Consider the following 27,939-nt stretch of genomic DNA (forward strand, 5'->3'; position numbering starts at 1 on the left):
AGGGCTTAGGGATTTTAGGGCTTTTTGGGCATTTAGGGCTTTTTGGGCTTTTAGGGCTTACGGTTTGGGCTTTGGGCTTTGGGCTTTTAGGGCTTTTAGGGCTTGAGCTTTGGGCTTTTAGGGCTTGGGCTTTGAACAGCTTGTTGACTACCCAGTTTCAGTTTTAACTGAGAAATATGGAACACATTGTGGATACTGGCTTCCGGCGGTAACATCAATCTGTACGCAACTGCTCCTATTTCTTCAGTAATTTTGTAGGGTCCGTAATATTTAGGTGCTAACTTTTCACACTTCTTCCGAGCCAAGGAGTGTTGCCGGTAAGGTCTCAATTTCAAGTAGACTTCATCTCCTACCTTAAATGTTAACTCTCATCTATTTCGATCAGCCATTTTCTTCATCCTGTTCTGGGCTACACACAGGTGTTCTTTTAAGGCATTGATGGCTAAGTCACGTTCCTTCAGCAGCGTGTCAACCTCATTATTAGGAGTTTTCTTGTAACCATAGGATAACAGGGGAGGAGGCGGTCTGCGGTATACCGTCTGGAAAGGGGTCATTTTGGTGGATGCATGGAAGGTGGTATTATACCACAATTCTGCCCATAGAATCAGTTTATCCCGTTTTTTTTGGTTGTTCATTACAGAAACATCGCAGATAAGTTTCGAGACATCTATTTACCCTTTTTGTCTGCCCATCAGTTTGTGACTGAAACGCGGTACTCCTCTTTAGAATAGTTCCCATAGTTGCAAACAGTTCCTTCCAAAAATTACTAAGAAAGATTTTATCCCGATCTGTGATAATCGACAAAATTACTTAGGATAATCGCCTAGTAGGTCTTTAGAATAGTTCCCATCAGCCGTGCTTGCTTACTATTTTGTCGATGAATATGGAAGCAACTTGCTTGGCTGAAAACGGATGTCTCAATGATATAAAGTAAGAATACTTACTCAGCCGATCAACTACCACCATGATCACATTAACCCTCCAGCTAGTGGCAACCCCTCAATAAAGTCCATGGTCCAATCTTCTAAGATTCTGTCAGGAATTGGAATTGGTTGAAGTACCCCAGCTGGTTTGGTTGCTTCGTATTTGTTTCTCTGGCAGATCTCGCATTGTTCCACATATTTCTTTATTTCAGCCTTCATACCCCTCCAATATAGTTCTCCACTGACCCTCTTGTAAGTTCTTTAAAAATCCAGAATGTCCCCCGAGGATAGAATCGTGGAAAGTATGTAGGATCTTGGGTATAAGTGTAGAAGTTTGAGATACTACCATTCTCCCCTTATAGAGCAATCTTCCTTTTTCCACTTGAAACTTGCTTCCTTCTGCATTTTTCTTCAGATTTTCCATAATTTTCTTAAGTTCAGCATCATTCTCAACTTCCTGCTCGATTAGTTTCACATCAATGATTCCAGTAGTTGTCAAGCTGTGCAGCTCCACCGGTTGCTCCATTCTAGATAGGGCGTCCGCTGCCTTGTTCTGAAGTCTGGGTTGATATAAAATCTCGAAATCATATCCAAGGAGCTTTGTCAACCATTTCTGGAATTGGGGTTGTACCTCTCTCTGTTCAAGCAAGAATTTAAGAGCCTTTTGATCTGAAAGTATGGTGAACTTCCTGCCCAGCAAATAATATCCTGTCAGTCCTAAGAAGCCCCGCAGACCAGATATATTCGTTGGTGGTGGCCAATTAATCATCTTCTTGATCTTATCCTCATCTGCCTCAACTCCTCTTTTGGATATCATATGTCCCAAGTACTGTATTTGAGAATGGGCTATAACGCTTTTTTTTTTTTTGTTAGCAAACAGCTGCTTATCCTTAAAAACATTGAATACCATGCCCAAATCCTTTGCGTGTTCATCTATATCCGCACGATAAACCAGTATATCATCAAAGAACACCAAAACACAGCGCCGAAGGAAAGGTTTAAATACCGGGTTCATCAAAGATTAGAAGGTTGCCGGAGCATTCGTGAGACCAAACGGCATTACTAGAAACTCATAGTGCCCTTCATGTGTGCAGAACGCAGTTTTCTCCACATCTTCCTCTTTCATTCTAATCTGGTGATAACCAGATTTCAGATCTAATTTCGAGAAAATCGTTGCCCCATTCAGCTCATCTAATAATTCCTCTATCACAGGAATTGGGAAGTTATCCGATACTGTCGCCTGATTTAACTTGCGGTAATCGACACAAAATCGCAATCCACCATCTTTTTTCTTCACTAACAACACCGGGCTGGAGTAAGGGCTATGACTAGGGCGAATAACCCCGGCTTGAAGCATCTCGACCACCAGTTTTTCTATTTCTTCTTTCTGCACATGACCGTATTTGTAAGGTCTTACGTTGATAGGTTTATGGTCAGGTAGGGTTAATATTCGATGATCAATAGCTCTTTTTGGAGGTAATTTCTTAGGTGTCTCAAATATCTCCGCATAATACTTGAGCAGGGATCGGATCATAGGTATTTCCTCCTCATCTCCTTTTAATCTTGTCCCCATTTCATATTCATTCTCTACTTCCATCTCATAATTCTGGAATTCTAAGAGGAAGCCTTGATCTTCTATATCCCACGTTTTTTCCAATGTCTTCAAAGAACATTCAGGTTTCACTAAGGATGGATCTCCTCTTAACACGATTTGCTTGTCTTTTGCCCAAAAGGTCATGGTTAATGATGGCCAATGTACCTTCATTGTGCCGGTGGTATCTAGCCATTGCATCCCTAAAATCACGTCAATATTTCCTAGTTCCACCACTAGAAAATCAGTTATAACTGTCGTTTCTTTCAATCTCAGTTCCACCTTTCTGCAAATACCTTTCCCTTTACAGCGGGTCCCGTCTCCAATAGTCACTCCAAATTGTGTACCGGGTTCAATGTTCAACCCTCCTACCATTGCCACTGCTTCATGGATGAAGTTGTTCGTAGCTCCACTGTCGATGAGAATCACCACCTCCCTTCCTTTTACATGCCCCTTCAGTTTCATTGTCCCTTTGGATGTTAACCCCGTGAGTGTCTTCAATTCAATTTCGGTGGTTTCAGCAACAACTAACTGGTTCAGCTCCATTACTTCTTCGGTCTCTTCCATTTTGACTTCCTCTCCGCCACTCTCTTCTTCGTTAAGTATAAATAACATTAATTCCCTTTTCTCTCTCATCTTGCATCGGTGTCCCGGTGAGTACTTCTCATTGCATCTAAAACACAAACCCTTGTCCAATCTTGCTCTGAATTCCGTGTCCGAGAGTCTTTTAACTGGAGGTTCATTTTTCTGGTAGTTTCCTTTAATGGGAAAAGTGACTTGCTTCATGGGGAACTCAGTCTTCTTTGGTGAACTTTTATCTTGACTGCTTTGTCCCTTGCTTGAGCCTCCTCCTTCCCTAGTCACACTGTTTACTCATTCTGCCTTGGCTAATTTCAAGGCTAGGTTTCTGTCACTTACCAGTTGTGCGTCCTTCATACATTCCTCTAAGGTTTGAGGATGTCTACTAATAACTTCTGCTTGAAGAGCCGATTCTAAACCTGTCACGAATGCATCTAAGAGCACGCTTTCAGCCATGTGCGGTAGTGGTGCAGAATATTGTACAAATTTCTTGACATAATCATTATAGGATCCATCTTGTTCTATTCGAATCAGCCTTGCACCTAAGCTCTTCTGCCCAGAATCTCGAAAAAATTCAAACATCCTTACCTTCAAATCTTCCCATCCTTCCACCTTCTTTCTATGGTTACTCCAACGGTACCAATCGATTTCATCTTGTCCAAAACTAACCACTGCTACTTTCACTTTTTCTGCTTCCGGTAGGCTATTAATTTCGAAAAAATGCTCAGCTCTAAACACCCATGACTCAGGATTTTCCCGGTGAAAATCGGCATTTCCAGTTTCTTATATTTGCTTTGTCTCGGTCGACAGTTACTACATTGTTTTCCCCTGGATTGTCGGCTTCTTCCCATTTTCCTTTTAACTTCATGACTGATCCATCAGAAGTTCCGGATTCATCTCGCCTTTTGTAGCTGCTGTTTTCTTTCATTTCATCAGCCAGTCTATCCATGGATTTCTTCATTTCCAGAATCATTTCCTTCAATCCCAGTATTTCTTTCTCTGTTCCAGCTGTTCTTTCTTCTATTTGCCTTTGCGCCATCAGTCGCGTCACCACCCCCAACGTTTGGGCTCTGATACCAGTTGTAGAGACTCCACAAATAAAATACTAAATTACCCAAACAGTTGGCAAACAGAGACAGCACTCTGTAGATCTTTATTTATATATAAATGCCAAAAGATACAGTAGAAGGAAATATAAAAGAAAGCAATAAAGATGATAACATCATGTCAAACCTCCCCACGAAAAGATAGTAGTCCTTCCTAGACCTAGCAGCCTCTATAGACCAAATGAAGACAAGAAGTTAACCTAGCCCCCAATCCCGATAAGGCCTTATTTATAACTCTTTTCTCATTCTTCCCCGTGGGACCCACTCTCATGTTCTTTTCCTAATATTCTCCCCTTTTCTGCTGCCTGAGCTTTTACGTTTTTACCCCTCCTTTTGTATGTATGGATAATAGGGGCCTTACAAATTTCTTCCAACACTATGAAACATTTATGTTATAGTTTTATTATTGTTAAACATCATTGTAATTTCCAAACACAACTCTGCCAAAGTTCCCAAGATAGTTCTATAGCAATGTTCCACTGCTATCTTGCAAGTGATGTGGAACTCCTTTGCTTTTTTGAATAGTAAGCTGGCCTTCCTCTTTTGTTATGCTTTGTTTTATTCTTAATACTTGCTTTTATCTTCGCCTATTTCATTCCTAGTTGATATATTACATAGTCCTCTTAAATCTACATTCTTTTTCTGTTTTATGATTCACTTGAGTTTAATGACTAACTTTGGCGAAATAATGTTTAACTATATTAGATGTTTTGCATCTAAACCTCAATTGAAAAGGTTTGTTACCTGTATCATTATAAGGTTTCCATGATTTGTTACCTGTATCATTAAAAATATTGGGTCGGGTGCATTTGCTTACACACCATTCCATGGCCAGCAGCAGAGGTTGTACTCTACGATTCAATTCCTTTCCTAATCACAATTTTGATAGATTTGTTTCTGAAAAACAATATTTAACTTCCTATTTTTTTGTTTTTTGATAAATCTATTAGTATATTTGATGTAAACTATAGCTAGTTAGTTAGTAAAAATCCCTAACTAATTAGAAATACAGCTGTAACTAACTTCCTAAAACAGTCTTGTAACTAACTAAATAAAACAACCTTGTAACTAACTTGTAACTAACTTGTAACTAACCTTGAGATATCAATATATAACAGTCTCCTAGCCTGAAATATGGCAGAGAATTCTTTTGAAAAATCAATCCAACTTGAATTACATCAAATTGGTATCAGAGCAGCCCCGATTCTTGGACGGAATGGCTGGCCGAAGAGTTAACAACCCTGCCACGGGGGAAAACCGTGTGCAAGAAGCGGCGGAGGAAATCACCGTCCTCTCTCCAAAGACATCAACAGTTCGCTTGCTGGCTGTTGAAGAATCTTTGGGAGATCTCCACAACAAATTTGATAGGTTGATGGAAAGTGTCGAACTGTTAAACCGAAGAGGAGAATTCCCACAGCCACCACCACGGAATGAAATTAACTTCCAAAACGACCAACGTTTTGGTGAAGCAAGAGGCCGGCGAGCAAGGGGATACATTAGAAACATGAACAACCCACGAGGACTTCAAAGAAGGAGACCCGGTTACGCTATACAGCAACAACTTGACGAAGACTTTCAAGAAGATCAAGAAGCTTGGCAAGAAACCCAAGAAGATGATTCTTCAAGCGGGGATGAACAAGGAAACATGTGGAACTTCAATGATGAAGCACGAGCAGGAAGAAATAACCGAAGAATTGAGGCCAGAAGAGGAGAATACCACGATTATAAGATGAAGATTGACCTTCCCATGTATGATGGCAAACGAAACATAGAAGCATTCTCGGACTGGATAAAGAGTACTGAAAACTTCTTCAACTACATGGATACGCCTGAACGCAAGAAAGTCCACCTGGTAGCCTTAAAATTAAGGGCTGGTGCATCAGCTTGGTAGGATCAGTTAGAAATCAATAGACAAAGATGCGGGAAACAACCGGTTCGCTCATGGGAAAAGATGAAAAAATTGCTGAAGGCAAGATTCTTACCACCAAACTACGAACAAACTTTATACAATCAGTACCAAAACTGCCGCCAAGGTGTCCGGACAGTAGCTGAGTACATTGAAGAATTCCACCGCCTGAGTGCAAGAACAAACCTAAGCGAAAATGAACAGCACCAGGTTGCAAGATTTGTGGGAGGCCTTCGATTCGACATCAAGGAAAAGGTCAGACTACAACCATTCCGTTTCCTATCTGAAGCAATATCATTTGCAGAAACGGTAGAGGAGATGATTGCAATCCGATCCAAGAATCTAAATAGAAGATCAGCATGGGAAACAAATTCGACAAAAAGCAAAACAAACGACCAACCTTCAACCTCAACAAAAGCAAAAGGGAAAGAGATTGATAATCAAGAAGTAGCCGTTGAAAGAAAGAAAGAACAGACGTTCAAGCCTAGTGGTCAGAACAGCTACTCCCGCCCGTCATTAGGAAAATGCTTCCGATGTGGCCAAACTGGCCACCTGTCCAACAACTGTCCGCAAAGAAAAACCATTGCAATAGCCGAAGAAGGAGGACAGACAAGTGAAGACAGTATAGAAGCAGAGGAAGAAACTGAACTGATTGAAGCAGATGATGGGGAAAGGGTCTCTTGTGTTATCCAACGGTTACTAATTACGCCCAAGGAAGAAAAGAACCTGCAACGCCACTGTCTTTTCAAGACAAGATGCACCATAAACGGAAGAGTATGTGAGGTAATCATAGACAGCGGCAGCAGCGAAAACTTCGTAGCAAAGAAATTAGTAACAGTCTTGAATCTAAAGGCTGAAGCACATATGAGTTTCAATGGATGGGAAGAAAGGTAGTCTTACTCCCTATAACGAAAAAGATTAACGAAGGGTTAAGAGGTGAGAAACAGTTATTCATCACTGTTAGTGGGAAAAACATGCTTAAAGAAAGGGAAGAAGACATCCTAGGACTGGTTGTTATTGAAAAAACCAAAGAAAAACAGGTTGAAGACATAGAACCCAAATTACAGCAGCTCCTTCATGAGTTCCCTCATATAAAGGAAGAACCGAAGGGACTCCCACCCCTTCGAGATATACAGTACCACGTAGACTTGATTCCGGGAGCATCACTACCAAATTTGGCTCACTATAGGATGAGCCCCCAGGAGTACAAAATACTTCATGATCATATTGAGGAATTACTAAAGAAAGGGCACATCAAACCTAGCCTCAGCCCGTGTGCAGTACCAGCACTTCTCACGCCAAAGAAAGATGGAAGCTGGAGAATGTGCGTTGACAGCAGAGCCATCAACCGCATCACGGTAAAGTATAGATTTCCCATTCCAAGGATTAGTGACCTGCTAGATCAACTCGGTAAAGCCAGTATCTTTTCGAAAATTGACTTGAAAAGTGGCTATCATCAAATACGGGTAAGACCTGGCGACGAATGGAAGACAGCCCTCAAGACAAACGAAGGATTATTTGAATGGATGGTCATGCCATTCGGCCTTTCTAATGCACCCAGCACCTTCATGAGATTGATGAACCAGGTACTTCACCCATTTCTCAACAAATTCATAGTAGTTTACTTCGATGACATACTTGTTTACAGCACAAACAATGATGAGCATTTACTACACCTAAGGAAGCTGTTTCAAGTCTTAACAGAGGCGGAACTCTACATAAATACTAAGAAAAGCATGTTTATGAAAAAAGAAATTGCATTCCTCGGCTTTATAATCAAACAAGGAAGCATAAGCATGGAACCAAAGAAAATCGAAGCCATCCATACATGGCCGACTCCTGCCTCCATTAAAGAAATACAAGCCTTCCTCGGCCTGGCTTCGTTTTACAGGAAATTCATCAGAAATTTCAGCTCTTTAGCCGCACCACTAACTGACTGTCTAAAGAAAGGAAACTTCAAATGGACCCCATTACAACAAGAAAGCTTTGAAGATATCAAAAAGAAGCTCACATCCAGCCCTATCCTTAAATTACCAGATTTCTCTTCACCTTTTGAAGTAGCAGTTGATGCATGCTGTACAGGGATTGGAGCTGTCCTAGTACAACAAGGACATCCTATCGAATACTTCAGTGAAAAACTCAGCACCGCAAGACAGACCTGGAGCACATACGAACAAGAGCTGTATGCCCTCGTCCGAGCACTAGAACAATGGGAACACTACCTGATCTCTAAAGAATTTGTACTCCTAACTGACCATTTCTCACTAAAATACTTTCAAGCTCAAAAGAATATCAGTAGGATGCAGCACGCTGGATATCCTTCCTCCAAAGGTTTGACTTCGTGATCAAACACCAATCAGGCAAAGAGAACAAGGTGGCCGATGCTCTAAGCAGAAAAGGCTCCCTACTCACAATACTGTCCTCGGAAATCATAGCATTCAAACATTTACCCGACTTATACGAAGGTGATACTGACTTCAAGGATATCTGGTACAAATGCTCCAACTTCTTAGACGCTGATGACTACCACATTGTTGAAGGATATCTATTTAAAGGAGAACAATTATGCATCCCGCACACCTCACTACGTGAAGCCTTAATAAAGGAAGCACATTCTGGAGGGCTAGCTGGACATTTCGGACAGAACAAGACATTGGAGATCACTTCCAAACGATACTACTGGCCGCAAATAAGAAAAGACTCCAATAATTTCGTAAAAAGATGCCCCATCTGCCAAAGAACCAAAGGCTCCAGCACGAATCCAGGATTATACTCGCCACTACCCATCCCGACCTCAATTTGGGAAGATTTATCAATTGACTTCGTGATTGGATTACCAAAAACACAAAGACAATTTGACTCAATAATGGTCATAGTGGACAGATTCAGCAAAATGACACATTTCGTAGCATGCAAAAAGACAAATGATGCAATCTACATAGCCAACCTCTTCTTTAAAGAAGTAGTACGACTACATGGAGTACCTAAAAGCATAGTATCAGACAGAGATGTCAAGTTCCTGAGTCACTTTTGGCGAACACTGTGGAAGAAGTTTGACACAACACTGAAATTCAGCACCACAGCCCACCCACAGACAGATGGACAAACTGAAGTAACAAACAGGACCCTCGGTAATCTGCTACGCTGCCTTAGCGGGTCAAAACCAAAACAATGGGATCTAGCATTGGCTCAAGCTGAATTCGCCTTCAATAATATGAAGAACAGATCAACAGGAAAGTCCCCCTTCGAAGTAGTTTATACCAAACTACCACGATTAACCTTTGATCTCACTACACTCCCCACAACCGTGGATCTCAACAACGAAGCAGAATGCATGGCAGAAAATATCAAAAACTACCCAAGGAAGTCCATGATCATCTTATACAGACAACAGACTCCTACAAAAAGGCAGCAGATAAAAAAGAAGACAAGCCCACTTCAATAAAGGAGACCTAGTAATGGTACACCTGAAAAAGAGCAGATTTCCTACTGGCACCTACAACAAGCTGAAAGACAGACAAATTGGGTCATTCCCTATATTAGAGAAATACGGAGATAATGCCTTCAAGATCGATCTACCACAAGACATACACATACACCCAGTCTTCAATGTTGCTGATCTAAAGCCATACCATGCACCAGATCGTTTCAGGCTTGCTGACTGATGGACCCTGGGACAAGTCCATCCTTAGGGGGTGGAATGATGTAAACTATAGCTAGTTAGTTAGTAAAAATCCCTAACTAATTAGAAATACAGCTGTAACTAACTTTCTAAAACAGTCTTGTAACTAACTAAATAAAACAACCTTTTAACTAACTAAATAAAACAACCTTGTAACTAACCTTGAGATATCAATATATAACAGTCTCCTAGCCTGAAATATGGCAGAGAATTCTTTTGAAAAATCAATCCAACTTGAATTACATCAATATTGGTAAAATGGTCTATCGATAATGAAAATCTATAACTAATACACAAGTGATGGACTAACAATTTAAAATATCATCGTATTTATAAATCACGTGGTTTTGTGACATATTTGCTAATGCCATAGAAACCTAAATTATATATACATTTTAGGTTAGTCACGATTTTGAGTCTAGAGTTTAGACTTTAGAGAAGCGTCGTAAATGAACTCTTTAATCTTTCAGGCCTTTGCGTCTGGATCTATAATACAATTGTTAATTTCCTCTATTCGTGAACAAATTTAACTATATGTTAGTGAATAATCGCATAAATCTCATTGTCGTTTCTTACCGTTCACATTTTTACTTTTGAAAATACTTTTGTTATCAACTTATCTATGACAATTATCTTTAAACGAAAGATTCTTTTTAAGTCGTCATGTATGAAACGAAGTGATCTTTTCGTTCATATTCTTAACAGGTCGGTCTCTCTCCTGCTATTCAAAATCTTAGTACTGCCACATCGATGAAGATGACCAAGGTTTTCCAAGCGTTTCTCATGCTCCAACCCCAACTCGTAGACCTTATCCACGAGATGCAGCCAGATTGTATCGTTTCTGACGTCTTTTACCCATGGACGAGTGATGTGGCAGCCGAGCTCAGAATCCCACGGCTTGCCTTCAACGGTTCAAGCTTCTTCAGTTATTGTGCGGAACAATGTATAAAGGAGCATAAGCCACATCTTGAAGTTGAATCCAACAATGAAAAGTTCAAACTTCCGGGGTTGCCTGATGTTATTGAAATGGTGAGATCTGAGTTGCCAAGTTGGATCACTAGACATAAACCAGATGGTTTCTCACAATTGCTTGATGTCATTAGAGAATCAGAGAAACGATGCTATGGAATGTTGATGAATCGCTTTCATGAATTGGAAGCCTCATATGAAGAACACTTGAATAAGGTGAGGTTTACCTCAAACCATTGTATATAACTACACATTACTCGTTTCTTAACGTAATCTTTTGGTTTTGAAATTTGTACTTGATTTATGATCACGATTTCGTTAGAATTATATTATTCATATTTTTTTAAAAAAAGAGAATATTTGAGAACAAAAATTACATCTTGAAGTATATATTTGTTTAGAAGCTTGATTTTTAGAAGTTGTTAATTAAGCTTCACATATTTTTAAAACACACTTGAATTCTAAGTTAAAGTTTTTCAAGAAAACTACAAATTTTACTTTAAGAACGTGTTTTTAAAAGGGTTGTTGTCAAATAATACAACATGAGACAAATTATTTACTTATGTAGCATGAAATTTTATTGTCTAATAAACACTAATAATATATAGAAATAGACATGTGATAAAAAAAAATTATCATTACGTTGGCCTGTTGCACCCAGCCTTGTATATCTCCTTCGGTCGCAAAGAAGAAAAAAATATTCAAATTATCGTTTTTAAAAAAGAGAAGTTTGTCACGTGGTAACGTGTAATCTGGACATTGAATAAGCTATACAAAATAGATGGAGCTCAAGATGCACCCAAATATTTTTGAATTGATTCGAGACTTCGAGGATTTGTTTTTATTATTATTATTATTGTTTGATAGATTATAGGGATCAAAACATGGAGCATAGGGCCAGTATCATTGTTGGCAAACAATGAAATTGAAGATAAAGAATCAAGAGGTGGAAACCCCAACATTCAAACCACCAACTTACTCCAATGGCTCAATGAGAAAGAACCAAATTCAGTTCTCTACATCAACTTCGGAAGCTTGATTCAGATGAGTCGTAACCAAATAACCGAAATAGCACATGCGATTCAAGAATCCAGTCAAAGTTTCATTTGGGTCATAAAAAAGAACGACGAAGACAACGATGACGACATAGTAAACAAAGGGTTACAAAAAGGGTTTGAGGAGAGAATGAGTAGAACCAAAAAGGGTTTGATAATAAAGGGATGGGCTCCACAATTGATGATATTAGAGCACAAAAGTGTTGGAGGGTTTTTGACTCATTGTGGTTGGAACTCAATTCTTGAAGGAATAAGTTCAGGCTTACCAATGATCACATGGCCATTGTTTGCTGAACAGTTTTACAATGAGAAGTTGTTGATTGAAGTGGTGAAGATTGGAGTGGGAGTTGGGTCAAAGAAATGGTGGCATTTGGGAGAAGAACCAGAAATTATTAAGAGGGAAGAGATTGGTAAGGCCATAGCTTTTTTGATGGGTGAAAGTGTTGAAGCTTTGGAAATGAGAGAGCTAAAGAAATGGGAGAGGCTGCAAAAACAAGTGTGAATTGTGGTGGTTTCTCTCATACCAACTTGGTTTCATTGTTTGAGGAACTTCAAGAAATGAAGCTTAAGAGAGTGAGGAATGGTCAGAAGAATACTTAGATGTTTGTCAAAGGATAAAGTATTGTTTTTCTTTAGGTCAGTCTATTCAATCGAACGGCTATAGTTTGTTGTAAGGTAAAGTATTTTTGTTCTAAATATATTTTGAGTTACTTTTACTATGCGACTAAGTGAGTTGTACTATTGTAATCTTCTACATTTAGTTTATGAGATGCATGTTCATGTTTAAAAATATTTGTGATTCACCCGAGTGTCAAATTATAAATTATCCTCTAGTAAACTTTTTTAAAGATAAGAATTATTTTGTGATCAAGGAGATGTACAAAGTTTGTTGGACTAAAGTTGGATAATATAAATTTGTTTTCTTCTATTGGCTTAAGGCCTTGGTTCCAATTTAATTAAGAATCACTTCTAGAATCTTAGTTGAGATTTTCTTAAACATTTGACGAAGTCTACAAAATGTGTTAGAATAGAATTTGTAATCGTAACAAAAACTCTAAATTGATTCTCATGTTTTGCATGATATTTTTCAAACCAAGTCCAAGGACGTAAATTTATAAGCTTATGGAAGTTTATTGATTAGATTACTAAATCCTATATGATTTAAATTATACAACCTTCCAAGCGTAGGGGCATAAATTATTTAAAAGAAGTGAATTTGTTATCAAGCTGTCAATATTGATGTAGAAAAAAGCTTTTGGAGAATCTTTATTTCAAGAAGGAAGCTGCCCTTCCTAGAATCAATTTGAGCATTAACATGGCTTTTAGAATCAATTTGAGCATTAACATGGCTTTTAGTCGTTGGAAGCTGCAAAGAGAGCGTTCCTAGAAGATGAATGTTGATGTTGCATGGTTGGAGAACACTCATAGAGGTGGGACTGGTTGAATTATTCGTGATTGGGAACCCAGTTAGGGTTGGGTGCTTTCCAATGTCTTTCAATTGGTCAATCCATGCATGAGACGAGTATCATATGCTAATGTCATAGTCAATTACTTAAGTCACACCTTGGTTTTCCAACTTATGTTGGGGTTTAGTAGAACAAAGTTGTCCATAATCAAGTAGGTTTGTCTTCTTCATTTGGGAATTCCTCTTTCTAGGAGAGTTTTTCTCCTTTTATATTATCTCTCATTCTCGGGAGGGATTTATGATATATGTATGAAGAAAAAACAAGTGAATACTACTAACAGAAGTGAACCACGAGTTTTTAAGTACAACAATCGAGGTATGAAGGATCGAACCTCCCATCTCTAAGAATTTTCGTGGGGATCCTCTCCGCTTTTCTTGCCTAAGCAAAACCCGACCCGCCTAGTAGGTCCTTAGAGTTTTTCACCCGGCATGGCAGCCGGTAGAGAGGGAGAGAGAAAAAAAAAGAGGGAGCCAAGCCAGCCGCTTAGGTCAAGTAAAATGCGCGCCGAGATCCCCCGGTTTCAGAATTTTCGTGGGGATCCTCTCCGCTTTTCTTGCCTAAGCAAAACCCGACCCGCCTAGTAGGTCTTAGAGTTCTTCACCCATCATGGCAGCCGGTAGAGAGGGTGAGAGAAAAAAAGAGGGAGCCAAGCAGCCGCTTAGGTCAGTAAAATGCGCGCCGAGATCCCCCGGTTTCAGAATTTTCGTGGGGATCTTCTCCGCTTTTCTTGCCTAAGCAAAACCCGACCCGCCTAGTAGGTCCTTAGAGTTTTTCACCCAGCATGGCAGCCGGTAGAGAGGGAGAGAGAAAAAAAAGAGGGAGCCAAGCCAGCCGCTTAGGTCAAGTAAAATGCGCGCCGAGATCCCCCGGTTTCAGAATTTTCGTGGGGATCCTTTCCGCTCTTTTTGCCTATGCAAAACCCGACCCGCCTAGTAGGTCCTTAGAGTTTTTCACCCAGCATGGCAGTCGGTAGAGAGGGAGAGAGAAAAAAAAAGAGGGAACCAAGCCAGCCGCTTAGGTCAAGTAAAATGCGCGCCGAGATCCCCCGGTTTCAGAATTTTCGTGGGGATCCTCTCCGCTTTTCTTGCCTAAGCAAAACCCGACCCGCCTAGTAGGTCCTTAGAGTTTTTCACCCTGCATGGCAGCCGGTAGAGAGGGAGAGAGAAAAAAAAGAGGGAGCCAAGCCAGCCGCTTAGGTCAAGTAAAATGCGCGCCGAGATCCCCCGGTTTCAGAATTTTCGTGGGGATCCTCTCCGCTTTTCTTGCCTAAGCAAAACCCGACCCGCCTAGTAGGTTCTTAGAGTTTTCACCCATCATGCAGCCGGTAGAGAGGGGAGAGAAAAAAAGAGGGAGCCAAGCCAGCCGCTTAGGTCAAGTAAAATCGCGCCGAGATCCCCGGTTTCAGATTTTCGTGGGGATCCTCTCCGCTTTTCTTGCCTAAGCAAAACCCGACCCCGCCTAGTAGGTCCTTAGAGTTCTTCACTCAGCATGGCAGCCTGTAGAGAGGGAGAGAGAAAAAAAAAGAGGGAGCCAAGCCAGCCGCTTAGGTCAAGTAAAATACGTGCCGAGATCCCCCGGTTTCAGAGTTTTCGTGGGGATCCTCTCCGCTTTTCTTGCCTAAGCAAAACCCGACCCCGCCTAGTAGGTCCTTATAGTTCTTCACCTAGCACGGCAGCCGGTAGAGAGGGAGGGAGAAAAAAAAGAGGGAGTCAAGCCAGATGCTTAGGTCAAGTAAAATGCGCGTCGAGATTGCCTGGTATCAGAGCTTGCATGGGCAACCTCTCCGCTTTAGATGGAATTTGATGAAATGCTTATGTCGAAAGTAGGCATTTCTCTACAGAGTCCTAATGGTCATAGAAATTTATTATGCTTTGTATTTATTTTACTTTGTTGTCAAGAATCAACTTCTTTTCTGATTTGTATGTTTATGTATATGTTGCATCTCTGTCTTGTTATCATGTTGTATTTCATTGTACTCAATAGTCTGATTTGCATTTTTTATTTGTGTTAATAAGTGTTCGTGTAATTGCAATTTTGTTCTTGAAGATATTTTGCTTGAATCAAGTTAGTTCTTTCTATAAGGATCATTTTCTTGTAAGGTTATAACTTCTTGTCCAATTTTTCCAACAAACATTTCAACTTGTAGCAGGTGAATCCCTTCTAAATAAGAGCTTAAAAAGAAAAAACAATTGGAACCTTTAACCATAAAATCAAGGTACTGCATCTTATTTGCAATGAATTGCTATAATTTTGTAGAGACTCCACAAATAAAATACTAAATTACCCAAACAGTTGGCAAACAGAGACAGCACTCTGTAGATCTTTATTTATATATAAATGCCAAAAGATACAGTAGAAGGAAATATAAAAGAAAGCAATAAAGATGATAATATCATGTCAAACCTCCCCAGGAAAAGATAGTAGTCCTTCCTAGACCTAGCAGCCTCTACAGACCAAATGAAGACAAAAAGTTAACCTAGCCCCCAATCCCGATAAGGCCTTATTTATAGCTCTTTTCTCATTCTTCCCCGTGGGCCCCACTCTCATGTTCTTTTCCTAATATTCTCCCCTTTTCTGCTGCGTGAGCTTTTACGTTTTTACCCCTCCTTTTGTATGTATGGATAATAGGGGGCCTTACAATACCCCCGGTTCCAGGTTCACCTTGTCCTCAAGGTGAAAGTCAGGGAATTGTTGGTTCATTTGGAAAACAGATTCCCAAGTTGTTTCACTGTCCGCAGCCCTTTCCACTTAATTAACCATTCATTTCCTCCCAATTCCCGATTCCAACGGACTCCCAACACTGTTTCCGGCCATAATTGTAACTCAAACTCTTCCGTTAGCCTAGGTTGCTGGTGTTGAACAGCTTGTTGACTACCCAGTTTCAGTTTTAACTGAGAAATATGGAACACATTGTGGATACTGGCTTCCGGCGGTAACATCAATCTGTACGCAACTGCTCCTATTTCTTCAGTAATTTTGTAGGGTCCGTAATATTTAGGTGCTAACTTTTCACACTTCTTCCGAGCCAAGGAGCGTTGCCGGTAAGGTCTCAATTTCAAGTAGACTTCATCTCCTACCTTAAATTTTAACTCTCTTCTATTTCGATCAGCCATTTTCTTCATCCTGTTCTAGGCTACACACAGGTGTTCTTTTAAGGCATTGATGGCTAAGTCACGTTCCTTCAGCAGCGTGTCAACCTCATTATTAGGAGTTTTCTTGTAACCATAGGATAACAGGGGAGGAGGCGGTCTGCGGTATACCGTCTGGAAAGGGGTCATTTTGGTGGATGCATGGAAGGTGGTATTATACCACAATTCTGCCCATGGAATCAGTCTATCCCATTTTTTTGGTTGTTCATTACAGAAGCATCGCAGATAAGTTTCGAGACATCTATTTACCCTTTCTGTCTGCCCATCAGTTTGTGGGTGAAACGCGGTACTCCTCTTTAGAATAGTTCCCATGGTTGCAAACAGTTCCTTCCAAAAATTACTAAAGAAAGATTTTATCCCGATCTGTGATAATCGACTTAGGAATGCCGTGCTTGCTTACTATTCTGTCGATGAATATGGAAGCAACTTGCTTGGCTGAAAACGGATGTCTCAATGATATAAAGTAAGAATACTTACTCAGCCGATCAACTACCACCATGATCACATTAACCCCTCAATAAAGTCCATGGTCCAATCTTCTAAGATTCTGTCAGGAATTGGAATTGGTTGAAGTACCCCAGCTGGTTTGGTTGCTTCGTATTTGTTTCTCTGGCAGATCTCGCATTGTTCCACATATTTCTTTATTTCAGCCTTCATACCCCTCCAATATAGTTCTCCACTGATCCTCTTGTAAGTTCTTAAAAATCCAGAATGTCCCCGAGGATAGAATCGTGGAAAGTATGTAGGATCTTGGGTATAAGTGTAGAAGTTTGAGATACTACCATTCTCCCCTTATAGAGCAATCTTCCTTTTTCCACTTGAAACTTGCTTCCTTCTTCTGCATTTTTCTTCAGATTTTCCATAATTTTCTTAAGTTCAGCATCATTCTCAACTTCCTGCTCGATTAGTTTCACATCAATGATTCCAGTAGTTGTCAAGCTGTGCAGCTCCACCGGTTGCTCCATTCTAGATAGGGCGTCCGCTGCCTTGTTCTGATGTCCGGGTTGATATAAAATCTCGAAATCATATCCAAGGAGCTTTGTCAACCATTTCTGGAATTGGGGCTGTACCTCTCTCTGTTCAAGCAAGAATTTAAGAGCCTTTTGATCTGAAAGTATGGTGAACTTCCTGCCCAGCAAATAATGCCTCCATTTTTGAACTGATAGAACTACAGCCATCAACTCTCTTTCATAGATGGATTTGTTTTGAGCCCTTGTGGATAACTTCTGACTGAAAAAGGCAATCGGGTGGCCATTTTGAGAGATCACCGCTCCTAACCCTACGCCAGATGCATCAGTTTCGATAATAAAGGGAATGTTCCAATCTGGTAATGCCAACACTGGTAGAGTAGTCATTGCTAGCTTCAAATTTTCGAAGGCAGTATTTGCTTCTTCATTCCACTTAAAAGCATTCTTCTGTAATAACTTGGTTAGCGGTGCAGCGATCTCTCCATAACCCTTGACAAACCTCCTATAATATCCTGTCAGTCCTAAGAAGCCCCGCAGACCAGATATATTCGTTGGTGGTGGCCAATTAATCATCTTCTTGATCTTATCCTCATCTGCCTCAACTCCTCTTTTGGATATCATATGTCCCAAGTACTGTATTTGAGAATGGGCTATAACGCTTTTTTTTTTTTGTTAGCAAACAGCTGGTTATCCTTCAAAACATTGAATCTTGCAATAAAACTCTCAAAATTAAATATAGTAACAAACATTAGCTATTCTTTGGTTAACTCTTATCCGATGAAATTTAGTTTATTATCCCATTGTAAATACTAGCTCTGAGAATCTGTACATACTCTACTCTTAAGTTAAATCTATTACATTGAAAAATGTGAGACCGACCAAAGAAGAAGTTTCCTCCTCCCTAGCTTACTGCACTGTTGTCCATGGTAAGAAAGGTACTTCAAAAAGAAAATGTCTAAGGTATGCAAATTTCATCAATGAAAAGTTCACAATGTTTAAAGTAGAGCAAAATAACCATTTGTAGTCCTTAAAGTTGGGTCGTTCCTAGTCCTTACAACAAAAACGCTACGACAATACATGTATGACAATTTTTAGTCCTTAAAGTTGAACAGTTTGACATATCCTTGAGGGACCAAAGAAACGTAGTTAGAAAAACTTAATAAGAATGAGAATAAATACAAGTAAGGAGGGTGGTATTGTCCCAAATTTCCACAACTCTTCTCAAACCTTCAAAATTCTATGGAAACTCATCAATAAACAATAGAGCTTTAGGTAAACTTTTGAAATTGGAAACTTACCATGGCTCTATTCGGTGCAAGTCCACATACTTTACTCTTTTTTACCTTTGAGTTAAACAAACAATAGAGCTTTAGGTAGACTTTTGAAATTGGAAACTCATCAACCTAGCCATATAAAGATCAAATTTGCTTTAACAAAACGTACGTTGAAGTCCTTCCAACCCGATTAAAAAAAAAACAGATAAGTCTAACACTTTAACAAATTTCTAGTGCATATTATGCATCTCAATTGATCACAACAAAATAAGATTGAACATAAATACCCGTAAGTAATACCTTTTCAATATTGCATTTTCATAAAACTTACAAGGGTGTAAACAAAAGGACATGGTGTCTTCATGAGAATAAACTAGAGTAACAGTGCCTCATGTAAAATTATATCAAAACCTCACATACCAGACAAATATATCCTTGATAGAAATAGAAATTAGAAACTAAAAAATGTTGTTTAAATCCAAGTTATAAATGAAAACTAATGAAATCCACAACTAATAACAATATAAAAAGGCTTAACTAGATACAAATAAGTTCTGTCTGTAGTCTAACTCTAAAACAACAAATACTCATCATTACCTCTAAATATCCCTGCAGCTGGTACAACATTCAAAAATGTTTCAATAGCTCCCAACACATAACTGAACCACCAAATTGAGGAGAAGGCAGAAGTTAAGATACACAGAAGTAGTGCACATTTTGACTTAAAAAAATAAAACACAACAAAAACGCTGCTGGACAATGAAAGAATGATAAGACAAAAACTTGTCGTTAGAATTTATATGTTCGCCTTTGTAAAAACTTGTTAATTCAACCATTTCTTCTTGAAGGTGAAGACAATACTAAAGAAATGATGATGAACCTAACCTAAATTAAATGCCCCAAACTAAAAACGATATGGTTATAATGGGGCTAATTCTGAATCTTTTCAAATCCCTTCCCTTCACTCTCTTTACTAATACAATGTGGGATAAACAAACCATTGTGTGTTTTTTTTTTTTTTTTTTGGTGACTCTCATAAAATCCATAGATATTCACAACAAACCAATTTCAACAAACCCTAAAGAGAACTATGTACATAAAAGACATGTCTCTAGAAACAAAAGCTAACGAGAAACTACTGTTCAACTTACTTTTCATGGTTTATAAACTTTAAGAAAGATTAAAAAAATATAACAAGATATATATACACACCTTATATAGGACATTATGTAATGGGATAATGAAGAATAAGTTCAATAAACTTTAATGTACCCAATCTACCATAAACTTGAGTTCACTCAAAACCTTTAAGAAAATGGACAAATAGAAATATAATCAAGCAAACATAATCATTTTGTTAGGTACATGCAAGATAAACTATTTCACACCAACATATATAATCAGTATACAAATGAAATCTTTGAGTTTCACAAGCTAAACTCAATTTAAACTTTGAACTAACAAGTCCAAACAATTTTCATTGTAATTCAATAGTTAAAAACGTACCTTGGAGCCCTTCCAACCCTATCAAAAAAACATATAAGTCTAGCACTTTAACAAATTTCTAGTGCATATTATGCATCTCAATTGATCACAACAAAATAAGATTGAACATAAATACTCATAAGTAATACCTTTTCAATGTTGCATTTTCATAAAAATTCAACAAGCATTGTCACTCTCTCGAGGATTCTTCAAGCCCTAAGTATGAAAAAATGTTCAATGATTAAATCGTACTCCATTTACATGACAATTTGACAAAGTTGAGTTAACCCCCCCCCCCCCCCCAATTTCCAACACTATTGTTGGAAAGGAACAACAAGATCTTTCAAAGTAAGGAAAGAACTACTATGAAGATTTTAGATGATATTAATTCAAGCAAACGTTTATATACTACTAATATACCATACTAATTCGACTAAAACACTTTCAACGAGACTAGAATTATACAAAATATACTTTAAACCACAATAGTTGAATATGTATTTTTGGTAGGGAGGTAGACACTACTTACTTGAACAAATAACGACAACGTCCTTGAAGTAAGAGGACTTTCTGCTAATCCTCAATTCAATCAATTATTCAAAATGTCATAAGGTAGTCATAGGAAGAAAATATAGTTTAAAAACGTTGATAAAAAGTGGAGGTAAAAAAAGTGTATAGGCTTAAGTTTCAAAAACTTAAAGCCAAAAACCAAATAGATAACATACAGAAATTCTCTTGGAATGTGTATAGGCTTAAGTTTCAAACTTAAAGCCAAAAACCAAATAGATAACATACAGAAATTCTCTTGGAATGTGTATAGGCTTAAGTTTCAACATACACATTCATACCTTTCCAATGTGTATAACATACATCGCGGTTTATGTTTCAAGCAGAGGGTGTATTTCGACATTTTCAAATTTACTCCTCTTGGAAAGATCTAGCATGGTAAGTGGCAAATAAAATTCTACCATACAAAATAAATCTTAATTCACCATCATTTTTTTGTCTTTCCTTTCAATATAGAACATGTAGTAATTTTTGTTGCTACTATCCTTATTGTAAGAAAGGGAGAGAGAACATACCTATAATTATCAATAATCACTTCCCTCTATCCTTCAATCAAAGCAACTCAATAGCAACCATAAACAAAATATCAATAGAAAAATCAAAAGTACTAAAATTCACTTGGAATGCATAGACAAACAAAAAGACCCTACACACCATCAAAGTTTAAAATCTCACATTTCATTTTTCATTCTCTTTTTCTCAAAGCTTCAGCCCATAGCCATGACATCTCCTTGGCCTTGATTTCCTAATTCGAACGAAAAAAATCAATCAAAAATCAACCAAATGCTTCATTGAGGCATTTCATCAAACACATTGTAAGCTACCAAAATGTTTCATCACATAGCCAACCATAAAGAAAAAATGTAGATTCAAATTAGAAAAATGATTGTAAACAACAATATTGAATAGGATGGTAGACAAAACAAACACATATCTCATATAAAAGCAAAACTATGAGGGATGTTTTTCATAAAAAGAACCATCAATATATCACATTGTGGGTAAAATGAAAGCATTTGAAGTTAATATACTGTATAAATACAAACAATAGAAATAATGGTTGAGATTCACCAGTGAGTTCAGCGGTGCAAGGGGTGTTGGGTGGTTGCGTCGGCTGAAGGAGAGAAAGAGAGGGATTTCGCGCATTGTTGACAAAAGTCTAGTCTTTCCCGGCATGCGTGAGAGAGGGAGAGAGATGGTTAGCGGAAGGGGGAAAATCGAAGAGGGGGACGTGTGGATCTTCCACAGAGAAGAAAAGAAGAAGAGAAGAAGAAGAGAAGAAGAAGAAGAAGAGGAGGAGGTAGAGAAAGAGTTTTGGAGATGTTTTATTTTAATAAATAAATTATTTAATGTTTTTAGAATTAGGAAAAAATCTGATTTTAATAAATTTTTATTTAAAATAAATTTTATTTTAATAAATTAAATAAATATTTTTTGTATTTTATGACATCAAATAACTGTTGCGGAAAGTAAAATCCGAAAAATTCCGTCTTTTTCCGCCAAAAACGCGGTTTTTTAGCTTTTGTGACAGTTTTTTCTTTTCTCCTTTCAATTTGGGATGTATACAACTGTCATAGTAGACCACTTTTCTACTAGTGCCACCACCCAAAATTAGAATAGATCATAATTCTAGCCCAAATTTCAGGTCAATCAATTTCAAATTTATAAATTTTAAAATCCAAAACATATCATCAAGCAAAATTATTTTATTATTATTATTATTATACATATGAAATATCAATAAATAAATCATTCTTCGGGAAACAGTTAAAAATAGAAAAGCATTTACACTTGAAAATGACAAAATACTCTCCATTCTCTATTTGTCATCTTTTATTTATAACAGCCTTAACATTAATATCTAATTTTAATAAATACCTATTATTCTCTATGCTCTATGATTTCATTGTATTATTTGTCTTGTCTTGGACAAGTTTGCACGGTGCTTTCTCTATTATTTTCTGAGTTCCCAATCCTTCTTCTTGGGACGTGGCTCCGACCACATAGAAGTGCTCTAGGAGCTAGTTGTGGATTGAATCATGGGGTTTTTTTTTTCTCTTTGTAACCATTAAAATTTAGTAGATTCAAACCTTCAATCTCTAAAATATAATATTGAAAGAGCCTAAGCTTGCCATTTTGAAAAATGGACATTTAGCAAATCTAAAAATAAACTTAAAAATAATAAACAAACCTTGGTTAGAATTCTCGTCTAAGTGAAACGTTGAGGTATATTGTTTCCCCATTTTAACAAATACTTACTTAATTATTGAACCTTAAAATTTGGACTTAGAAAATGGATGGTTATAACTAAGCATCTTTAGTTTACGGATTTGACGAAAAAAGTGGAATTGGGATTGGATACGAAAATTATATATATGTATATATTGAGTTAATTAGTAGTCTTATCTGTTAGATTGCATATTATGGCAAATCAAGAGGTAGCAAACGTGGAAGTTGAGATGAGAACTTCGGGATTACGTATTGTGGAAGTGAAGGAAGCAAATATAGATTGTATATTCTGTCTTATTTGTTAGATTGCATTTTATATAGACTGCATGTTAGATTGCATTTTATATAGACTGCATGTTAGATTGCATTTTATATAGACTGCATATTGCATATATTAGGACAATTCTGTCTAATAGAGGCTGTTGGCACGTAAGAAATTTTTACACCTAGAATAATTTAAATGCATGCAGATTAGGTTTCGTGCTTGTGATGCCATTTTGGTATTGGATTGTTCACTTCTTTACAAGTTGGACGACTCTCCTACCACTCCCTTTAATTTATTCCCTTTATCCTACCACTCCCTTTATTCCCTTTATCTCACTACATGGAATGCAACGTTTTTCTTCTCTACACTTCGTGACATAATGGTTAATCTTTTCATTTATTTTTGTGTTAAATTCTTTCTAGTTTTATTTTAATTTAGTTTTGCAATATGTGTGTTGGAGGGAGGATGATCAAAACTACAACACTATACGCATGTATATGCCCATTTAAATTTATATATTTACTTGATTTAATTGTTTTTAAACTTACCATACAATACAGAATTGATACCATAGCAAATGGGACCTCACTTTCTTCTTATTTCCAAGTAAATAAATAAAAATAATGATCAAATGTTAAAATAATACAAATATCGTCCCTCACTTTGTACAATAGATCCTATTGTTGGGTCAGTTGCCAAAATGTTGATAATTGGTTTCATTTGAACATAAGAAACCAAGAAAGGCAACAACAAAAAAAATATGTGTGTGGTTTCTTAAATAAGACCAGACCCTTTTCTCTCTATAAAAAAACTTACACCGATCATCAGTATAACTCATGTCTGTCTAGGCTAGCAACGCTCTATCTAGGAATCACACAACTACTCCAAGCACGGCTTCATATCATTTAAAATGACGAGCACAACGACGAAAATGTGGTGTTCTGCAACTGAGGACATGGTGTAGGAAAGACTGAAGTGCTAAAACCCGAGACAAAAGCACAATGCCATTTTGCGGAGGGAGTGAGACCGAGAATGGTCACATTTTTCATACATACACCGTCATATGATGTGCCTGCAATCCCGTAAAGAACCGGAGCCTTTGTCGAATTTAAGCTCATGAGATTGGTAATGAAAATGCCCTTCACTTTAGGAACTGCCTTTGGATCAAATTGTTCATCAGGATGGTCATTTGAGCCCCTGCTAAACCTTATAGCCATTTTCACTCTGTTCATTACAAAGTTAGTTATACTAACATTTGCAATGTATCCTCCTCTACCTTGGTCGGATTTGATTCGAATGCCTGCTGCCGAATCCCAGACGTTTAAATCCTCAATTGTAATGTTTGATATTCCACCTGACATCTCACTTCCTATTCCAACACCAGAACAGGTAGGGGTGGTGCCAGAAACTCGCCTTATGACGATATTTGAGCTTGGGCGTGCAAGGTTGATTCCATATTGATCCCAACCACTCTTCACTGCTACTAGATCATCTCCGCTTTCGATATAACAGTCCTCGATACAAACATTGGTACTAGAATCTACACCATAATAAAGATGCATTTGGAATTTAGATAACTCCAGCATTGTTTTACATTTATTTCTCATACCTCCTAGCTCCAAGAAAGAAGCAAAATACCTGGATCGATACCATCTGTGTTCGGGGCATTGAGCGGAGCCAAGATCGTCATGTCTTTGATAACAACATTGCTGAAATCAAACAAAAGTTCAAGAACCAGTATATAATTGCAAAGAGTAGATAATTATTGAAAATGAAACCTGCAATAGACAGGATGAATTGTCCAAAAGGGGGAATTTTTGAAGGTGAGATTGGAAATGAGAATATTGTGAGAGTTGATGAGCTCTACAAGATGGCCCCTTGTGTGATTTAATGTTCTATTCCACCAAAGCTCCCACCACATCTTGCCTTGCCCATCAATGGTTCCATTCTCTCCTGAAAAAACAACATAAAAACTCAATAGATTTTCATGATTAAGAACATTCTCGAACCCGAGTGCCGTCAAAGCTAAATGAGAAGAAGAGTTCACACTAGTTCCAGTTTCGATGCACAAAGCTAATGTAGATCAAAAGATATGATCCCATTTGATACTTTTTTTAAGGTAGGTAGAACTTCTTATTCCTAGTTTTTATCACTGGACTCTACTCATATTCTTTTTAGTTCAACAATATGTAACGGTGAGTTTCAAACATATGACATTTTGGTCAAATTTATATATGTTTTAACTAAATGAGCTATACTGATCACATTGGTGACCTAGTGGTATTTGGCTAGGGTAAAAAACAAGAAAATCAAAGAAAGAAAATGGGTAAGTCAAGTTAGTCTTAGAAGGTAGATCTTAAGCTTAAAATTGAAATACCTAACTTTTCTCATCTCAAGTGACCCCTTAACATAAAATACTATAATGATCTTCTCCACAACCAAAATGTACTAAAAGGTCAAGTGCCCTTACAAAAAAAACTCCTTATTGCCAATTTCACTTTTAAAAACAGTTGAAATGGTATACCAAGATTCAGTTCTTTATCATTCCCACCCCAAACATAAAAACACACCATAGAAAATAAAGCATGATATCTTGAGAGAGAGAAATAATATTCTTAGATCCTAAATCCCTTTTTTTAATTTTTAACATTATCATGGTTCCCTAGCTAATTGCTTAGTCATGATCAAAGTTTGATTCCATTACTTTACAAAACCCAAGATAAGAATCCTCATGAATATAAAATCCTAGCAATGAAGATGAAGCCAAAAACAAAAACAAAAAAAAAACAAAAAAAGATAAAGAAAAGTGAAAGCACCTGTAATTACAACATTTGAAAGGGCATTGCCATGAATAAGGCTGATGTGTCTTCCTCCCAATCTCTCTCTTCCTCTTCCATAAGAAGGAAGTGGCTCTATAATGGGCCACTCATCTGGATCCTTTTTTTTTTTTTTTAATTTCAAACAAATATTTAATCAAGTGCACACTAAACTTTTGACAATAACATGCCACCATGATTTCTAAAAGCAAAGATTTATCAATTCATAATTAACAAATTTGATTTGATAATTTATTTTACTGATCAAACCAAAGCTTATTCAGTTTCAAATAATACCCAACAAAAAAAAAAAAGTCAACCAGTTATCATAAAAGCTCTGTTTCATTTACACACCTTGGGGGAAGGAATCACACTTTAATTTTATTTTATTTTTTCTAAGGAATTTTGTTAATGGGAAATCCCAAACACTAATATAAATTAGCTTCAAAAGCACTAATGAATGCATTAAATGATAATTCATAGTGCCAATAAATCATTAGCATATACAACCTTTTTTTCTCATAATTTCACTGCTTTATTATTATTTATTATCATTACTTTTTTGGTTACATACAACTTTACTTGTTTTATTGCTTTTTTTTTTCTTTAAAAAATAATATTATTATCAATTCACATTTTCACTATAAATAAGTTCAGATATTACATTTTTCTTGCATGCAAAAATATTTATTATCTTATTATTATTTAATCAATTTGGATGGAAATATTGGATATATATATATATAAATATGGTGGATCCCACTTGCTATGTTTTTAGGTTTAAAAATGCAATAAGAACTTAGGTGACACCGCCAGAGTCATCACTCTGATTTTACCTTTTCTGCTAAGTTATGAAATCCCATTTGTCATTTTCTTCTTCACCAAAATCACAAAGAATTTGTCCTTTCCAAACTCATTAAAACAATAAAAATAAAATTCCCCAACAGTTTAAAAGAAACACCACACAAAGTCTTAAACACATAAATATTTAAAACAAAAAAACAAATTACAAAAGACAAGCTTAAAATTACCATTTAATTTTCTAATAACTATTTAGTTTAACCGTAAGTAATTTTAGGGGTTTAGGGTAAAAAAGAAAAAAACTGACCTGGGAGGCTAAAATAAGAGCGCCACGTTGGAGAAAGAGGGTAAAATTACTGGTGAGATTAAAGCTGCCCGTGACCCAACTGCCCTTAGGGACGGTCAGTTTAGACCCGCCTTTGTCGCCGAACCGCCGCATGTACTGAATGGCCTTCCGAAACGCTTCCGTGTTGGAAGTCTTTCCGTCCCCTACTCCTCCGAAATCCGTGATCGACATGACAACCCCCGCCGTAGCATCTGGGCGGAAGAAGGCGGAGCAGGTGGGGAGTTGGAAATCAGAGGGTGGGAGCCAGAAGGGGAAAGGGGGAGTTCTGGTGGCGATTTGGAAGGTGAGGATAGCGAGGAAGATGAAGAGAAGGAGAAGGGAAGAACAGGAGGGATTGATCGGAGGGCCGAAATAGAATTTTGATTTATCACTGTCCATTAATGGAAAACCAAATTACAATAGAGAGAAGAAGAAGAAGAAGAAGAAAGAAGGGGTAGAGGTCTAGAAGGCAGGCTAGAACTGGAAGGGTGGACAATGGACATTGCGCTTCCGCATGCTAAATCTTTTCCCTTTTTTTTTTCTTTTTTGCTTTCTCTTCTACTTCTTTCTTTTTAATAGTTTTTTTTTAAATATAAAATTTTCAAATTTAGTTAATTACAATTTGATTTGATTATAATATTTATGGAAGGTATTTTCACATTTTTAAAAATAGATTAGATGATGCTTTAAATAGTTTGAAGTTTCAGCCCTACTAATTTCCTAGTTTTGTTTTCAAATTCCATAATTACCCTTACTTCAATGCACTTATTTTGTTTTTGCAAG

General features: G+C 37.5%; 2 protein-coding genes and 2 long non-coding RNA genes across 4 annotated transcripts; 1 reads left to right on the forward strand and 3 right to left on the reverse strand.

Annotated features, from left to right (window-relative positions):
• Nucleotides 1-5,107: 5,107 nt before the first annotated feature.
• On the reverse strand, nt 5,108-10,034 carry LOC116402188. Its single transcript, XR_004214638.1, has 2 exons — nt 9,937-10,034; nt 5,108-5,271 (listed from the first exon to the last, which is right to left on the reverse strand). It is a non-coding gene; the product is annotated as an uncharacterized LOC116402188 (long non-coding RNA).
• LOC116402183 (soyasapogenol B glucuronide galactosyltransferase-like) lies at nt 9,803-12,614 on the forward strand. Its single transcript, XM_031881374.1, has 2 exons — nt 9,803-10,972; nt 11,624-12,614. Exons 1-2 carry the CDS (start codon nt 10,538-10,540, stop codon nt 12,311-12,313), a joined length of 1,125 nt encoding a protein of 374 aa, XP_031737234.1. The 5' UTR covers nt 9,803-10,537; the 3' UTR covers nt 12,314-12,614.
• A 5,749-nt stretch (nt 12,615-18,363) lies between these two features.
• LOC116402043 lies at nt 18,364-21,378 on the reverse strand. Its single transcript, XR_004214396.1, has 3 exons — nt 21,236-21,378; nt 20,303-20,369; nt 18,364-18,797 (listed from the first exon to the last, which is right to left on the reverse strand). It is a non-coding gene; the product is annotated as an uncharacterized LOC116402043 (long non-coding RNA).
• Nucleotides 21,379-23,776: 2,398 nt separating this feature from the next.
• On the reverse strand, nt 23,777-27,699 carry LOC101218321 (probable polygalacturonase). Its single transcript, XM_004147317.3, has 5 exons — nt 27,139-27,699; nt 26,031-26,151; nt 24,993-25,167; nt 24,853-24,923; nt 23,777-24,754 (listed from the first exon to the last, which is right to left on the reverse strand). The coding sequence occupies exons 1-5, from the start codon at nt 27,553-27,555 to the stop codon at nt 24,120-24,122; spliced, it is 1,419 nt and encodes a 472-aa protein (XP_004147365.1). The 5' UTR covers nt 27,556-27,699; the 3' UTR covers nt 23,777-24,119.
• Nucleotides 27,700-27,939: the final 240 nt, after the last annotated feature.

Source organism: Cucumis sativus, chromosome 2 (assembly GCF_000004075.3).
Source record: "Cucumis sativus cultivar 9930 chromosome 2, Cucumber_9930_V3, whole genome shotgun sequence".
In the NCBI taxonomy this organism is placed as follows: domain Eukaryota; kingdom Viridiplantae; phylum Streptophyta; class Magnoliopsida; order Cucurbitales; family Cucurbitaceae; genus Cucumis; species Cucumis sativus.

Bases quoted from the DNA above. Each gene is read 5' to 3' on its own strand.
- LOC116402183 (XM_031881374.1), top strand. From the start codon at position 10,538: ATGAAGATGACCAAGGTTTTCCAAGCGTTTCTCATGCTCCAACCCCAA. The intron at 10,973-11,623 runs GTGAGGTTTACC...ATTGTTTGATAG, and splicing joins ATGAAGAACACTTGAATAAG to ATTATAGGGATCAAAACATG.
- LOC101218321 (XM_004147317.3), bottom strand. From the start codon at position 27,555: ATGGACAGTGATAAATCAAAATTCTATTTCGGCCCTCCGATCAATCCC. The intron at 24,924-24,992 runs GTTTCATTTTCA...GTTTGATTTCAG, and splicing joins ATTCATCCTGTCTATTGCAG to CAATGTTGTTATCAAAGACA. The intron at 24,755-24,852 runs GTATTTTGCTTC...ATTATGGTGTAG, and splicing joins CACAGATGGTATCGATCCAG to ATTCTAGTACCAATGTTTGT.